Genomic DNA, 17,421 nt, shown 5'->3' with positions numbered 1-17,421 from the left:
AGCACCACTGTTAATGACATGCTAAAATAATAATATTTGGATATATTAGGTTAAATAAAATGTATTTTAAAAACTAATTTCACCTAATTTATTTTAACCTTTTAATGTGATTACTAGAAAATTTAAAACACCATATGGGGCTCACGTTATATTTTTATTGAAGAGAGCTTGCTCCCTAGATGATTCCAACAACTTGGTCTATTATCTCATTCATCATTTCCTTTCTCTGTAAAAATTTAATGTAGCAACCATGGATAGATTAGTAGCATTTGTGTTTGGGCTTAACTGACATTTGTTTCTTCTTCATTTTAGAAAGTGAGAAGTAAAACTTGAAACTGTTGCAGGGTTTTTAAGACTATACAATATATTTTAATGACACATTTTTACTGGATCCATCTGTGGATTTAGAATACTTTAAAATACTTCTTCCCTGGGTCCTTATCAGGACAGCCCTCACTCCCTGGATGTGTTGGTACTTTGTTCTGAGAAATGTGCCAACCAAAGTACCGGTGGACAGAGATGGACTCCAAGGATAAGCCTTGGATTTCCTGAGCTGAGTCTTCTGTGATTACGAGGCTTAAGTGGAAGCCACCTTCAGACATGTCACATGGCTCTGCACCCGAGAGGCCTCCACCCCAGGAGGCAGGCGCAGGTTCAAAAGGACTGAAGTGCAGAGACTTCTAGAGGATGTGAGAAGAACAGTGATCTCGAGGGACTGTGCAGCATGCCAAACAGAGTCACATGATAGACATCTGCCTGGGAGCTGGTGTCTTTATTGCATAGTGCTGATTTAGGGTCTATTTCCCATGAGTTAGTTGGGCCATTGCTGGGTTCCTTTTGAGCTCAGACTGGCCCATTTTCTGAGAGAACAGATATGGCACCTGGGTCTACGGTTAAGAGTTCCCCAGGCGGTGGCGGGGAACAGGGTCAGCTGGGCTGCTGCAGCTGCTCCAAGGATCAGGCTCTGACCTGACAAAGGGCCTGTGTCACGCAGCTGGGGAGCAAACTAAATGCTTGGGAATTTTCTGCCTCATTGGAGGGAAGTAGTAAGAGCTGTTTTGCTTTAAAAGAAAATGAGAGAAGAAAGAGAAAGTAATAGACAAGGAGGAGGAACAAAGGAATGAAGAGAGGGAGGGAAGGAGAGAGAGAGAGAAACTCAGTTGCTAATGGCTGTCCACAGGGAGCATGAACTCAGCCTCAGCTGGCAGCTGCCCTCCCTGGAGAGCCTGGTTCTCCTGCACTGACCTCAGAATCTCCCCAGCCCAGCCGTCATTGTTGTCCTTATTGGACAGCCTCCCCTGCTGAGCCTCCTCCTCGCACCCCATGGGGCTGCAGAGGGCTCACTCTCCCTGGAGCTGAGGTCTGACTATGCCATGCCTCTCCCCTCCAATGCCTGCCTCCTCTCCCTCTCCATACCCATTCACGAGCCCTAGACTTCATGGGTGAGATGTCCACTGTGTTCCCAAGTGGTGCTTGGTGCCACTCACGGCTGCTCTGTCAGAAGGATCTGCGGGCAGATTCCCATCTCACAGAGCATCTCCCATAGTGTCTCGTCCTGAAGGAGATGGGTGCAAAACCCAGGGGCTAACCTCCACCCACTTGTTGTATCTGCAAACATTTATGACGAGAAAACCAGGCACACTGAAGCTTGACTGTCTCTCCTACCAGCTGGGGAGGCAGGACATTCTGTCCCTTGGAAAGGACTGAGTGCCCTGCACGTTCTCTAATAAGCTTGTGTTGTCACTCACATCAGTTCCCAGTCCAGCTCAGCCTGGTCAATGTCATCCATTAGCTTCATCAGCTTCTTCTTAAACTGATGCTCAAAGCGCACATCATCCTCGATTACGAGAGTCTTCTCCAGTTCCCGGTCAATTACCTACAAAGGTCATCAGCGAGGAGACACCCTGTGAAAAGTTTGACACTCACTTTTTATTAGATAAATAAGTATGGAATAAGTATTGGAGAGTCAAGGGTATAGTAGCTCATAACTGGACTCTTAAGTAAATGTTCCTCTACAGAATAAAGGGTAAACTATGGTATATTCACAGCAGTGAGGAGGTCTGATCTGTAACTGAGTGCAATGTTACAGGCGAATCTCCCCAATACAATGTTGAGAGGCTTCACGGACTGTGAGATTTCATTCATATAAAAGAAAGTACAAAAAGAAGCAAAGCTGTGTCTTGCTCTTGGGAGTCAGGATGGTGATTACCCTTGGGGAGGGGACCAAGGGGAAGTACAGAGAGGGGCACTTCTGGAAAGCTGGTAACCTGTCTCTTGATCCAGATGTTGATTAATACAGGTGTGTTGTTCCGTTTGTGAGATTTATTCGAGCTGTATCTTTATATAATATATATATCTCGCATGTCATTAAAGTTTAAAGGAAAAAAAAAGACATGAACTAGACCATCAAATGAGAGAAGGTACTTTACTTTAAGATTCTTTATTTGGGGACTCCTTCTTTTCTTGCAGGAGCTGACCCTTATTTGGGAACCCCACACTCCAATCAAGAACTTGATCTGTAAGACCTGGGGTCAAGTTTCAGCTCTGCCTCCTCTTACCCAGTTGAGTTATTTAATAACTTCCTCTTGGGTAAAAGGTCTGTCCTCCTAACCCACCCGTGAGACTTCTGTGTGACTTCCTGTATCAAGTCACACAACCACTGCTAACATGACAGATGGGTACAGGCATTCCTGTTGGTAAGGAGAATGAACTAACAGGAGTAAGGCTCCCGGGATGTGGCTCTCTTCCCCTGTCAGTGTCCCAGGGGGCACCAGGGCTACTGGCCTTGGGCCACAGGGAGTCATAGGCAGGAGCAACCCACTGCCTTCCAGAAAAGTCACGGGCTCACTTGCCCTCTGGTCCTGATCCCCTCAACGTCCCATTCTTCTTTCTCCTCGTTACAAAGCTGCACCTCTAAATCAAGCATCATTTACCTCTTTCCAGACAGAGTAGTGACTAAGAAAGCAGCCGATCTCACCCCTGGTTAAAGGCCTGGAGGAGTAGGGGTCTCGGTAACCTGGCAGCATTTCAATGTTCAAGGCCTTCAGCTGGCTTGTGTTGAGAGCCCTGCAGGACAGAGAGTAGGGCTGAAAACACAGGTCGGGGCATCCTCACCCCGTGGCCCCCACAGAGAATCCCAGGGGTTTCCCAGAGCTGCTACACACAGAGAGAAGGACTTCTCAGTTTCCTGTTATTCTGTATGAGTTACTCAAGGTTAAAGTGTCACAGTGGCATCATGAGGTGTGTGGAGACCGAGATGGTGTCTCTCATTGTCATACACCACCGTGGCGCCCAACATGCTTCTAAGTATCTGAGGTTGTCTGAAAACTTTCCAAAAAGTGTTCTCTTGATGCAGGAAAAGTGGTTCCTAGGAGCATTCAGTACAGCCAGGAAGAAGAGAGGAAGGGTGGGGTTAGGAAGCGTGTGCCTCTGTGGGTCTTTCCTTTGGACCTAAAATTAAAACAATGTTGATGATAAAAATAAATAGGAATCATTTCCAAAATGGTAGTGTGCGGGACTCTGAAAATCCGCTCATCCATAAAAGTAATGAGGACACTGGTGAAAATTGTCACAGTCAGCTTTTCTAGAACTCTGAAAATTAGCTAAACAATTACAACAATCCAAGGAATAGTTATTTAAAAACAAACAAACAAAAACCCCTACGGAGTCTCTGTAAGCACAGTGAGCTGCGTGGAGCTAACTCCAGCCCTAAACCTCATCCCAGCCCTACAGAAGTCTCGAAAACCAGCGCCTCGCAACTATTTTATAGCTGTGAAAACAGCCACCTCCTAGCCACTGGAAGAGACAGGGTGGATTAGGACTCTCCTGAAGACCTGTCCCTGCAAAACAGTCCCTATTCAACCTCTCTGGCAGTCCCTGAAAAGCTCCTTTCTCAGACCTTGTCTCGATTTGACCTGACTCAGGTTCATTCTCTGTGAACAGTCCTCTCTGCAGAGTATGTCAAAAAACCACCAGTAGCAACCGCTCACGTTACAACGACCCAGGCAGCATGACCAGTGAAGGCGAAGGGAACACCTAAAGGAAACATTTTAAAGGAAAAACCAAGGAATAAGATGTCCATAGGGAGCTTTGAAAAGCTCCGGCATATTCTTTTTTTTAAAATATTCTTTTTAGTTGTCAATAGACCTTTATTTTATCTATTTATATTTGGTGCTGAGAATTGAACCCAGGGCCTCACACGTGCTAGGTAAGCTCTCTACCACTGAGCCCCAGCCCCAGCTCTCCAGCATATTCTTGAGAACTAGAAGATTCTAGATGTATTCAAGGGTGAGAACCCCCCCCCCCCCGAAAAAAAAAAGACCTGAGAGGAACCTGATAAGACCTCTGGCTGACCTTGAGGACCTGGGGGAAAAGGTGGTAAAGGCAAATGGGCTGAACACCGCATTCAGAGACAGAGATCAAGTTTAAAAACATCCAACTATGTGCTGTCTACAAGAGACATAATTTAGATATAAAAAACTCAAATAGATTGAAAGTAAAAGGAGGAAAAAGATAGACTGTATCTTATTATTTCACAATACCAAATAGTAACCACAAGAGAGCTGGAGGAGCTACGTTAACATCAGATAAAATAAGGCTCTAGAGAAAATTTCTACTAGACACAAAGGCAGATGATAAAATCCATCAGGAAGTTAAAACAATTATAAATACATATGTACTTAATGCAGATTCCCCAAACACAGAGTGGAATCTAGCAGAACTGAAAGGAGAAATAGACGATGCAACATTCATAGTGGGAGACTGTAATATCCTGCCTTCAACACTGGACAGAAGAACTAGGTTAGAGAACAAAGAAATAGGAGACTTGAATAGCATATGAAGCAACCGGACCTGAGAGACATCTGTAGAACACTCTGTTCACAAGAGCAAAATACCATTGTTTCAAGTGCACTTGGAACATTCTTTAAGAGAGATCATATGTTAGGCCATAGGGACCATATAGACCATAAATCAAGCCTTGGTATACTTAAAAAGGACTGAAATCATACTAGGTATGTTCTCCAATTACAATGGAATGAAATTAAAAATCACAAACAAAGGAAATTTGGGGAATTCATAAATCTGTGAAATTAACACATTCCTAAACAATCACTCCATTAACTTAATGGAGAAAGCATAATGAAAACTAGAAAATATTTTGAAATAGAAAAAACATAGTATACCCAAACTGACCATGTATGACTTCCGTCTATTAATATGCTACATTACTTTGACAGACTTTCACATATTAAACCAAGCATGCAATTCAGGAATAAATTTCATTTGATTGTGCTGTATAATCCTTTTTGTATGATGCTGGGTTCTATTTGCCGTTTTCTTGAAGGTTTTTGCATCTGTATTAATAAGAGATAGTGGTCCGTAGTTTTCTTGCAATGTCTTTGGTTTTGTATTAGAACAATACTGGCTTCATAGAATCATCTGGGGTACGTTCCCTCCTGTTCTGTTTTTGAAGAGTTTGTTAAGCGTTAGTATTAATTCTTCTTTAAATATCTGGCAGAATTTTCCAGTGAAGCCATCTGGTTCTGGACTTTTCTTTGTGGGAATTTTCTGATTACTAACTCGCCTTCTTTACTTGCTATATCTTTATTCAGAATTTCTACTTTTTCCTTGGGTCGATTTCAGTAGTTTACATCTTTCTGTCAATTCATCCATTTCATGGAAGTCATCTAATTTTAGCCAATGATTATTCATAGTATAATCCTTTTTACTTTTGTAGGATCTGTAGGAATGTCCCCTCTTCTGTTTTTTATTTTAATCATTTGATTCTAGTCATTTTTTTAAATTCATCAACCTATGTAAAGTATTTTTTGATCTTATCCAATAACCATTCTTGGACATTCTCTATTATTTCTCTGTTCTTTCATTCATTTATTTCAATTGTAGTCTTCATTATGTTCTTTTCCTACTTGACTTGAGGTTAGTTTGCTTTTGTTCTTGTAGTTTCTTAAAGCGGTTGGTTAGATTATCTATTTGAGATCATCTGTTTTTAACATAGGCATTCATAGCTGCAACTCCCCCCTGGAAATCCTGTTACATGTTTTGGCACACTGTGTGTCATCTCAACAGCACAGAAAAAAGCATTTGACAAAATCCAACATTACTTTCATGATAAAAATACTTCACAAAATAGGAATAAAAGGCAACTTCCCCAACTTCAGGCCTTCTGTGAAAAACCCACAGCAAACATCATACTTAATGGGGAAAGTCTAGTTGCTTTCTTTTGAACACAAGGATGCTTAAACACTGAACCATATCCTCAGCTCCCCACCTTTTATACACATTTTATTTAGAGACAGGGTCTTGCTGAGTTGCAAAGGACCTCACTAAGTTGCTGAGGCTGGCTTTGAACTCAATCCTCCTGTCTCAGCCTCCCAAGCCACTGGAATTACAGGTGCATGCCATTGCACCTGGCATAGATGCTTTTCTTAAGATCTGTAACTAGATAAGAATGTCTTCTTTCACTTTATTCAATATTGTACCTGAGGATCTAGCTAGGGTTGTAGGTGAGACAAAGAAATAAATGTATTCGGATTGGAAAAGATAAAGTAACACTATTTCTAATTGCAAATGACACTATCTTGCACACACAAAAAAGTCCTAAGGAATGTGTGCCTGCACACACTATTCAGCAAGGTTGCAGGATACATGATCAATGTACATAAATCAATCATGTTTCTATATATCTAACTCTGAAAATGAAATTACAGAAACAATTCTCTTACCATAATATAAAAGATATTATTTAAGAATAAATTTCACAAAATAAATGCAAGACTTATAAAGTAAAAGTAATGAAACATCATTCAAGGAATTACAGAAGATCTACAAAAATGAAAAGACATGCTGTGATTATCAATCATAAGACTTCATGTTGTTAAGATAGCAATACTCCCCAAACTGAGCTACAGATTCGATGTGATTCCTATCAAAATCCAAGCTGCCTGACTTTGTGTGTATGCAAGTTGACAAGATAGTCCTGAAATTCATAGGGAAATGCAAGGGACCCAGAATAGCTAAAACAATCTTAAAAAAAGAATGCAAAGTTGAGGGACAAATATTTTCTTACATACATTGCCACAGTCAACAAGCCAATACAGCACAGGCATAAGGACAGATCTATCAATTAATTGGATGGAATTAAGAGTTCAGAAATAGACCTTTACATATATGGTCAATTAATCTTTAACAAGGGTGCCAGAAAATTCAGTGGGGGAGATAACAGTCTTTTTACAAATGATACAAGGACTCCTAGATATCCATATACAAAAGAATAAATTTGGACCCCTACCTCACAGCATATATAAAAATTATATCTCAATAGATCAAAGACCTAAATGTAAGGGATAAAACTACAGAAATATTAGTAGAAAACAAAATATTAAGTCTTCATGGCTTTGGGTTTGAATTTGAATTCTTAGATATGATACCCAAAGCACAAGCAACAAGAACAACAACAACAAATTGGATTTAATCAAAATTAAAAAACTTCTTTTTCTGCTTTAATGATGTCATCATGAAACTGTGACAATTCACAAACTGGGAGAAAATATTTGCAAATTATAGATCTGGTAAGGGACTTGTATTCAAAACACATAAAGAATTCTCATGGCTCAACTAGTTTCCCTGGTCCCTAAAGGGGTCAGGGGTTTGGGGAGGTGTTTAAAAACAGTGGTTCCTAAACTCACCCAAGAATAGAGCTACTGGATTTAGCAAGCAAAAGCACAGAAATAGCAATCGAATTTAAATTGCAAATAAACAATGAAAATTTGTTTTTGGTATAGCTAAGTCCCATGTAATGTTTGGGACAAAATTCAACCGAATATCCAGTATTTCATATGGCAACTCTCCCCAAGAATTATTTTGAGGCTTCTTACAGGCAGTTCCTGGGTCCACCCCTTGAGATCACGATTTAACAAGTCTGAAAAGAAAAGCAATGTGGTGTCCTGGTAACCATCGCTGGGACTATCTGGGGGAGTCACCTTGAGAAACTCTGATGAGATTCTCTACGGGAGTCATAAGAACTTGAGCAGCTGCTAGCCACACCCGTTAGTTGGCACTATGTAAACAGAGAACAATGCCACTCATATTCTTAACCAGCATCTAACAGGGAAACTCATGTTTTGCAAAAATCTGTGCCTTGAAATAGTTTGGGGTGGCAAAAAAAAAAAAAAAGGCAAAGCAAAGCAAAACAGCAGCAAAAGAATCCAACTGGGTTTCTCTGTGTGATTTTCCTGCCATATTCCCAGGAAATATGGCCACTCTGGTCATCGCAGGTGGGCTGTGGCATGTGCCTCACACTATAGGACATGGAGACCTTTATGTGGTTTTCTGCTTACTTTCTTCAAGTCTAGACACCTCAAGTTGACATTCCTTCTTCTGTCACAACACAGAAAGCTGGGAACCACCAGGGCTATTGCAAGAATGGTCAGAGACAGAGGACAATCAAGTCCAATGTGAGTCTTCAGTGTCATGCAGACTAAAGGTCACCAGTTGGGAAGTGGACCTCAGGCCTGTCCTACATGGTGAAACTAACTTCAGTGCTACCTAATGGCATCTGTGCAATGTGTCCCTCCCTAACGACCAGGACACTTGAAGCCTCAGACAGGACTAACTCCCTGTCAGAGAAGACACCTCCCCTCTCCAACCACATCTGCGCAGGGAGTCAAGCCCCACTCACTTCCCATCCACCGCTTCAACTATCTTGACCGCGATCTCCTGTTCATAGAGCGTGCGCAGCATCCGGTCCCGCCTGTCCTTTCTGCGTTTGAGGTTGATCATGAAAATCTAATGCAGGAGGCAAAAGGGGGGAAATAAAAACAACCATAAATGACCCCATCTTATTTCAAGCTGTTTGAAAAGTTTAGCAAATGTTAGGGTCAAAGTTTAAGGTAGGACAAGGAAAGGACAGGAAAACTACTGTGAAGATTTGCTTTTTAAAAACATTTTATAGGGCTGGGGTAGTGGATCAGTGGCAGAGCGCTTGCCTAGCATGTGTGAGATACTGGGTTCAATTCTCAGAACCACATAAAAATAAGTGAATAAAATAAAGAGCCATCAACAGCTAAAAAGAAATTTAAAAAACAAAAATATTTTATAGAAGAAAAAATGAGCTACTTTCAAAATATTATCATTGGTAGTGACTTAACTCTTTGTTCCTCTGATATTCACTGATAAACATGTTCTCTCTACTGTTGAGAAAGCTCAAAAAGTTATTCTTCATGAGGCCAAAGATGAATTAAACCCAATACAGCCCTGAGGGGTAGGAAGCCTCGTGCCAGGTGGTCAAATTGATAGGCAGTCTCAGGGTAGGTCTTGTTACTTGCTGAGGGTTTGCCTTGGGTCAGTTTCTGTGTCAGTATCCTCATCTGTGAAATGGGATAATAATGGTCCCACCTCACCAGTAATACACAGATAAATCCACTGGATAAATTTAACATCATTCAAAAAAATAAGAAAAATCTAAAGTCTTCCTATGCTGCTTTTATTTCCAAAGGTCCCAAAATGAATTATCGAAGCCTCTATTTTAGTAGCTTCCTTGCCAGAATTCTCCAACTCCCGTAGAAACTAAGGTAGAAACTAAAGAAAAGGAGCCCTGTTCTTGGGGGTGGTTCTTGGATAAAGGAGGGAAGGAAAGACCCAATTTTGACACTAAGTGGAAATGCTATTATTCCAGAAAATATGGGAGAAAATACAGGAAAAAATATGGAAAATTATGGCAATGGAAAGAGACAAACGGCCCTTGGAGGTGCAGAAGAGCAAGGCTTATTCACACACATGTACATATGTGTACATGCACAGTGCAGGCTCAGCAGAATCTTCTCCAAAGGCTGAGCACAGCCCTTTGTTCTCAGTGTCTTTTCTACAGTACAGACTTGCAGGTTCCAAGATGGTTCCATGCAAGTAGCTTTCATCCCTTCCCTTTTCTCCAGGCAGCTCTGGTTCCTGCCCCAGCTGCTGAGCAAGTGTGATCACAGAAACAGAAACTAGCAGGTTGCAGCTATTAACAGAGACAAAACAAAGCATCTTGGGCAGGAGTTGCAGCTTCACTGTGGAAAGGACACCTTTGGGTCTGTGACGTAAGGTAGAATGGAGTACAGATCCTCCCCCACGAGGGCTGTGTCCTCCTCCTCACCTTGGCCTGGGAATCCCCAAGGGCTGCATGACTACATACACAAAAGGCTGCTCTAAGGAATCACAGGCAATGAGGCTCTCCTGGCTATTCCAGATTTAAGGAACCACAGAAAAACCTAAAGCCTTGTGACTGTGATCACAGGCAAGTAGCATTTTAATAAGATCTTCTTGCTAGAAGCAGTAAAAATTGATTTTCAATGTTCAATTAGCCCTCCAAAGTGGGAAGACTTTAGCAGTCAGCAAGAAATGATCTTGACGCAAAACACAGTGAGGGAGAAACCTACAGGAATAAGTCAGAGGATGCTGACTTCATCCCAATGAAACACCCGTCTGACTTCTATAACATCTGTATGCCTCTATGAAAAGAGGTAGCTGATAGAGGATAGGAAAGGCAGCAGAATACAACAGACACTAGTATGGCAATATGTAAATCAATGGATGTGTAACTGATGTGATTCTGCAATCTGTATACGGGGTAAAAATGGGAGTTCATAACCCACTTGAATCAAAGTGTGAAATATGATATATCAAGAACTATGTAATGTTTTGAACAACCAACAATAAAAATTAAAAAAATAATAATAAAAAAGAAAAGAAAAGAGGGAGCTGAGGGGCTGGAGTTGTGGCTCAGCGGTAGAGCACTTGCCTCGCATGTGTGAGACTCTGTGTTTGATCCTCAGCACCACATAAAAATAAATAAGTGAAATAAAGGTACTGTGTCCAACTACGACTAAAAAATAAATATTAAAAAAAGGAAGTTGAGTAAACTCATCTCTCAAAAAATCTCATATGAGTAAAAACTTCTATTTGGGGCTTATAATAAATTTTGCTTTATACTGTGATCAAAATAAAAAAGAAATTATGTCTTATAACCAAGCTTAAGTTTAGAAAAAACTGCATTAAGCTTTGGTTCAATGATCATTCTGAATGTAATCATAAATATATTGTCTATTTTACTAGGATCAAAAGCTACATTGAATAAAATTTTAACCTTTCCCTGCAACATATACTCACTTCTATTTGTTTACAAATCCCTGGGCAAAGAAACTGAGGAGAGCAACATGTTCTCTTAGAAAATTATCCACCTAATGCAGGGCAAAGCAGATTGAGTGCATCATGATTTTTTATTACCTCCTTTGTTTACTTAGCTGGATAATTATTTTTTATAAAAAATAATTTCGGTGGTGCCTCTATTTGCCTTATTACTTGGGACTTTATAACCTCATGAGTTGTGTTCTTTAATGTTTCATTTTCAACCTGGTGAGAATCACGGTCATGAGCCGTGCTCCATCCCCCAGTTTTACAGACATGGAAAGGAAAGGGCATTTCCTCTTGTACAAGCATGGGGCCACCTGGGCTCGCTCCAGGAAAACAGAAACAGGACAAAACAGGGGAAAAACATGCATTTAAATAGTCCCCTCAAACCAGAGACCTTCAGTCTGGAGGCCTTTAGTCAATAACAGTCCAAGTGCAATAAAGACGTGTCCCTACTGGGGCAAGTGCAATAAAAATGGTGGCCATGAAGGAAAAACAGACTGCTCGCTCGTACTTAGTAAAGAATAAACAGAGAAAAGGGCCGGGCAGCCAAATGGAGCCCAGACACCACTGATGAGGTCACAGGACCAGGACTGAAAAGGCTCTGAAAATACCTTCCCACGTCCCAGCCTCAGGAAAGTAGAGCCTCCGAGTGTGTCACTTCCTGGAGTGGCATTTTCCAGAGGGACCCTAAGAGTGACCCAGTTCTAACACCCTGTCCTGCCAAAAGAGAACCAGAGTGAGATCTTGTTTTGGCCCATTTTATTTGTCCTTATAGAAGGACAGTTTGGGTCCTTACAGAAATGTGATTTTAGGAGGAAAAATGAATTATGTAAAGACACTGGTAAGGGTCACAGGAAAGGAAGGCTCCAGTACCACGCAGAAGCAGGGCCAGCGTGTGAGGTGGAACAAGTTTTTCTGCAGCCCCGGTCATTTTTGAAAACTATCTACAACTGGGTCTAGTCCTATTTCACTACACTTAAATCCATCTCTTTTCATTCTGCCATTCGTGGAAGTAGCAGAATGTTGCTTCCTCTTTGCATTTGGTATTCATGAAACATTCATTCCCATTCCTGAAGACTAGCTCTGAATCAATTTTATGGAAGAAATCCCAATTCTCGGTGCCAGCAGGAGGACCTACTTTGGGAACACACATGTATGTTACATGTATGTGCACATGTGTACATATGTGTACATGTTACAGTGCAGTATGACATTTCCCTCTGTTGAGCAGCACAGAGCATGATGTTGACCAATAAGCATATCCAGAATTCATGGAAGAATCTGCTCAGTTCGTGGATTTTTGAGAAGCTGTCCCAGCTTCTAGATTCCTCCTGAATGACAGAAGCCATGCAAGAGACTCATGAAGGAGTCAGTGACATGGAGTCACAGTGCTGGCCTTGTCAAGCGTCTTTTGTGCATATTGCCAATAGAGGCACCTCTGTATCTTCTCTTTCTCTCCCTCTCTGTCTCTCTCTCTCCTTCTCTGTCTCTCTCTCTGTTCTTATGGTGCTGGGTATTGAACCCAGAGCCTCACTGCTGTACCACTGAGCTGCACACCCCCCTAGTCCTAACTTATTCTTTTCACAGAAGGTTGTTTTGAAGTTCTTGCCTGTGGAAAGGCAAAATTTTAGAACAAGTTTCCTCTCTCCTTATCTGTCCTCTCAATTCTGTCCTCCAACCTTTTTCCATGGAAGAAGGACAGACAGAAAATAAAGTGTTCCAGAATAGTTTCCACTCACTCATCTATGGCAGAGTGAAGTGAATGTCCTCCTATGGCTAAACCATATGTCCTCTTCACCTTACCCTTGAACCTCGGTAAGACGGTTGATAAAACATGGTGAATTCACTTTCACTACTAGTTACTTCTTTCTGACTGAACGATCAACTCACTTTACCACAGTCCTCCTTTTGGAGGAAGAATGGGGCATAACAAAAACTCAGTACTTTCCCCAAGCCCTCAGCCCTTCAGGCTGGGACATCATCTCTGTCTGGAACAGAGATGGGAGGGTGGGAAGGTATTTTCAGCCCAGCCTGCTGGCCCTCAGACACACACTCAGCTGTGTTCCAGCATACAAACATTTGCACCCATGCACACACACAGAGACACTTTCCTACCTCATCAAATCCCATCTTGTCTGGATATTTAGGGACAACTGACACAAACTGGGAGGGTTCCATGGGAGGACGGTCAACTGGAAGACACAAGAAACACATGGAGTGCTTTGTTAGGGAAAGGGTCAGAAAACAGAATTCCATCTGCCCACCTGATCACCAGGGCTGGAATCACCCTGGACACCCAGGGCAGGGGACAACCACTCAGCAGTTCTCCAGGAAGCCTGAGGGTCAGGCACTGGTTGTGAGGGCGCTTGTGCATATGCAAATTGCAGTATCTGCTCCACATCCCTGAAGACTTACTTTAATTGGGTTTGGAGGCAGGTTAGCATAATGGCCAAGAGAGAGGGTTCTGGAGTCAGATGATCCAGCCAGTGAGGGCCTAGGAGAGTTATGAGACCTCTCTAAGCCTGTTTCTTCACATGCAAAATTGGGATAACAAATGTATCTCTTGCTGGATTGTAAAATTTAAATAGATCTGCATGCAAAGCATGACCACAATAATGTAATAAATTCTCTTAACTATTTTACCTACTGTGGCCCATGGCGAAAGAGCTCAGAAATAGGTTAGTTTTATCCTCCCTGAAGAATGTTCTTTTTCTGTACGTTTTTTAAAATTGTCAAAGCCTAGGACTACTTTTATCCCATCCAGGCAGGGGCAGCTACAGGTGTACAGAAGGGCTTCTGTTTTAACTCCATCTCGCCTCAAAGGGCCGGCTCACCTCTCAGGCTGGGTACAGAGATGATGGAAGATTATTGACCCTCAGAAAAGCCTTCTTATATGCTATATGCTTTAATGGTTTAGAGGAAATGGTTGAGAAGGTCTTGAAGATTTTTTGGTCTTGTACAAATTCAAAGCACTAATTTGATTTTTCTTAAAGAGATAAAGAAAATTTGAAATGAGAGCTGATCACTGGGTTGTTTAAAGATCTGTGAGTGATGTCCATCACTACTCTCATCAGCACCCTCTCTCCTCTCTTCTGGGCACATGAAATGAATACACTTTCTTGCCCATGAAGTTAGTCAGGGCCATGTGACTTCCTGAGGAGGTTTGGATGACAGCTGCTTGGCTTGGCTCTCCAAATCCTCCTCCCTGTCCCATCCCAGTGTCACCAGGGATGGCAGCAGCATGTGTTAAGACAGAGAAGGCACAGATCTGCAGAGCCTGGATTGTTCCACACCTGGAGGGCAGCTGCCCAGGAAGACAGGAGGACTGCGACTCTGATGAGCAGAAAATGAGCCACCACTGCTTGAAGTCAAAGAGATATGGGCACAGTTTGGCAGCCCAGCACAAGTCTGCCCTTCTTGAGATACTGCGCAAAGGGTCTGATCTGCTTAACTTACCCTTCACCGAGGTACTAAGAGAAACCATGGCCAGTTTCACTTAGGATCAAATCATGTGAAATTCTAGAAGGTAGTGAGACAGCTTTCCTTGGCCAAACACAGGAGTTGGTCTCATCACTTCAAACCTGACCCTGACAGTCACATTTCTGGGGGTCCATGGCAGGTGTATTATTCTTTCCAACAGCAGCTCAGAATAGCTTGATCCTTTCTGCTCCACTACTACTTATCAGTTTCCTTCAAAATCAACATGCAGGGTCCAAATGTACAGGGTTAGGTTTTGAAGAGAAAGAAACTTAATGTTACAACCCCTTCCTATTGGTCATGCTGTGGAAATGGTCTAAGTCTTCCTCCTTGGCCTTAGACCTGAGTTATACTTTATATTACCCTTTCTAGGCGACTAGTCTCCGGTTGGCACTCACTGGCTTCAGGCTGCTTCCAGTCACTTTCTTACCATCAAATACGGACATTCACAGGACAAGTATTCCACAAAAGCTGTAAGTGGCTGTTGGGGGGAAAAAAATAAAAAGAGTGTGCCTGGATTTCATCAATGATGGTGGCACTAAAACCATAGGGAGACACAGGACTTGATCCAAAGAATCAGACCTAAGAAACTTACTAAAGGGAGAGCAGGATATGTCTTTGCTGACATCACACTTGAAGGTTAGTAGGTCCCAGCTTTTGTTGTGGTCATTTCTGACTCCATCATTCATAGCTTATTCAACTTGACATTGAATTCCTTCCTGGAAGTAGTGCCTCCTATACCACCACTTAGGACAATGGACTTCACTGGCTTTCAGATAGTTTCAAGATCCAGGACTAAATAATTAGAGCTGCCATTATGGAGATCGTATGGCTCTCTGGGATCTGGGATGCCCTCTTGACATGTATAGTAATCACATTCAGCTAATCTTCACATGTCCTATGTGACAGGTACGAGTCTCTATTTTTACAGTTAAGGAAACAAAAGCTTAAATAACTTGCCCGAGGTCACAGGGCTCATAGAGTTGGTATCTGAACAAAGAAATGACTCTTGCACTTGAGCTCTTAACCCCCACTCCACATTAATCCTTGGTGGCCACAGTTCTATGCTTATAGCTGTTCATTTAGACCAGTCTTGTCTGGAAAAGTACCTCAGAGATCGCACCTGGTCAAATCCTAACACTTCTTTCTAGTTTCTCCTGAACTTCATCCATGCTGTGGTCCTCCCAGCTCAGGGCCTTGACCATATTTTTCAAACATACTCTCAGGCCTGCCTATCCTGACTCATTATGCACACAGTTGTCAAAATAATCTTCCTCAAGTACAAATTTTGTTCTTGGACTTAACAATTACTTAAGTGCTTTATGGTTTAAGTGTTTTCATAGCTACCATGTAATTTTATCTATACTCTTTGGTGGTGGTTGTTTGTTTGTATAGGTAAACAAAGGGAGACCAATATAGATATGAACTTGCCCAAGGTTAGATAGTGAGTGATTAGCAGAGCTGGAACTCAATTTTAGACCATCCAACTTCAGATCCAATAATCTTAGTAAGCTTAATGTGATGATCTGTTGTCTCAAGATTTTGGTACTGAGAATGGGTACCTGAGATTTCTTATCATTTCATGCTGTGATTTGCAGGAACAGTCTCTGTGCCTCATAATCCATTCACATCTATCCCCTCTACAAGATCTAGCCTCCTGCCAGTCTTCTCCCAAATTCTCCGAACAACTCCTAATGTACTAATTAGGAGCTAGTTACATGTACTAGTTAGTACAGGCAAAGAGGTAGGCACTGTGTTTTTAACAGGTGTTAGTTGTTGTTATAACCCATTCCCACACCACTCAAACCCTTTCGATCTGATCTCTGAGACTGTAGTCTATAAAACTCCCTGAGCATTTCCTTGTACAGACCCTGAGTTCCCTCCCACTGATCTCGCCTGGCAAGACCCTGGGCCCACGTGAGGCAGCACCTCAGGAGGGGAGGTCCCAGCTGGGGAGTGCTGGATCCTCATGAAACCCCATCACCACATACTCAGGATACACTGTGCTGACCAGGTCACTTCAAAGTTACAATGACAGATGCTGAATTGGCAAATGATGCAAATATACTTCTACAGAAAATTTACTCTCCCAGTCTCTGAGAGATCTATTTTATACCTTGAACCTCCTCAAATCTCCAACAGCTCTCTAGCTCATGACTGCACAATTGCCAAGAGAATTCAGAGTCAGTTAGATCTGCCTTTTCGTTCCACCTCAAGTCCACACACGAAATTGCAAGTGCACCTGTGCATTTCACCTTCCCATTTGCGGCAGGGGATGAAGCATCCCTGTGTCGACTTGTGCTGTCTCGAGTTACAGCTCCTTGCTTTCTTAGGCACTTCCACCTTGCGATGATCTCCTCTTCGGCACCATCAAGCTTCCCTTCTATCTTGGACCCTTCTCAGTAGCATACAAACATGCTGTGCTATCCCCACATAACACAACAAATATCACAAAGAAACCAAACCAAAAAGCAAAGCAAAACAAACAACAACGATATACTCTCACCTCCTAGCAGCCCCAACCCATTTCTCTATTCTTATCTGTTATGGTATGGATATGAGGCATTCCCTTAAAGTTCCTGGATTGATGCAAGAATATTCAGAGGGTTAAAATGATTGGATTGTGAGAGCTGTAACACACTCAGCCCATCCTAGTTTGAATGAACTGAGTAGGTGGTAACTGTATGCATAGGGGGCATGACCAGAAGGGGTGGGTCACTGGGGACTTCCCTGGGAGGGCTCAAGTTCCCTATT

At 42.2% G+C, this 17,421-nt stretch overlaps 1 protein-coding gene across 1 annotated transcript in view; it reads right to left on the bottom strand.

The window, feature by feature from the left end:
- Colgalt2 (collagen beta(1-O)galactosyltransferase 2) overlaps positions 1 to 17,421 on the bottom strand; it is a 96,184-nt gene that overhangs the window by 4,633 nt on the left and 74,130 nt on the right. Inside the window, exons 7-10 of the mRNA XM_027934964.2 lie at positions 13,306 to 13,382; positions 8,699 to 8,805; positions 2,934 to 3,066; positions 1,749 to 1,876 (exon numbers count right to left, since the gene is read on the bottom strand). Coding sequence (XP_027790765.2) covers positions 1,749 to 1,876; positions 2,934 to 3,066; positions 8,699 to 8,805; positions 13,306 to 13,382 — 445 coding nt within the window. The remainder of the gene's footprint in view (positions 1 to 1,748; positions 1,877 to 2,933; positions 3,067 to 8,698; positions 8,806 to 13,305; positions 13,383 to 17,421) is intronic.

This window comes from Marmota flaviventris, chromosome 12 (genome assembly GCF_047511675.1).
Source record: "Marmota flaviventris isolate mMarFla1 chromosome 12, mMarFla1.hap1, whole genome shotgun sequence".
NCBI classification, from domain to species: domain Eukaryota; kingdom Metazoa; phylum Chordata; class Mammalia; order Rodentia; family Sciuridae; genus Marmota; species Marmota flaviventris.
The sequence above is the reverse complement of the archived record's forward strand: the minus strand, read 5'-3'. Positions and strand labels throughout refer to the sequence as shown.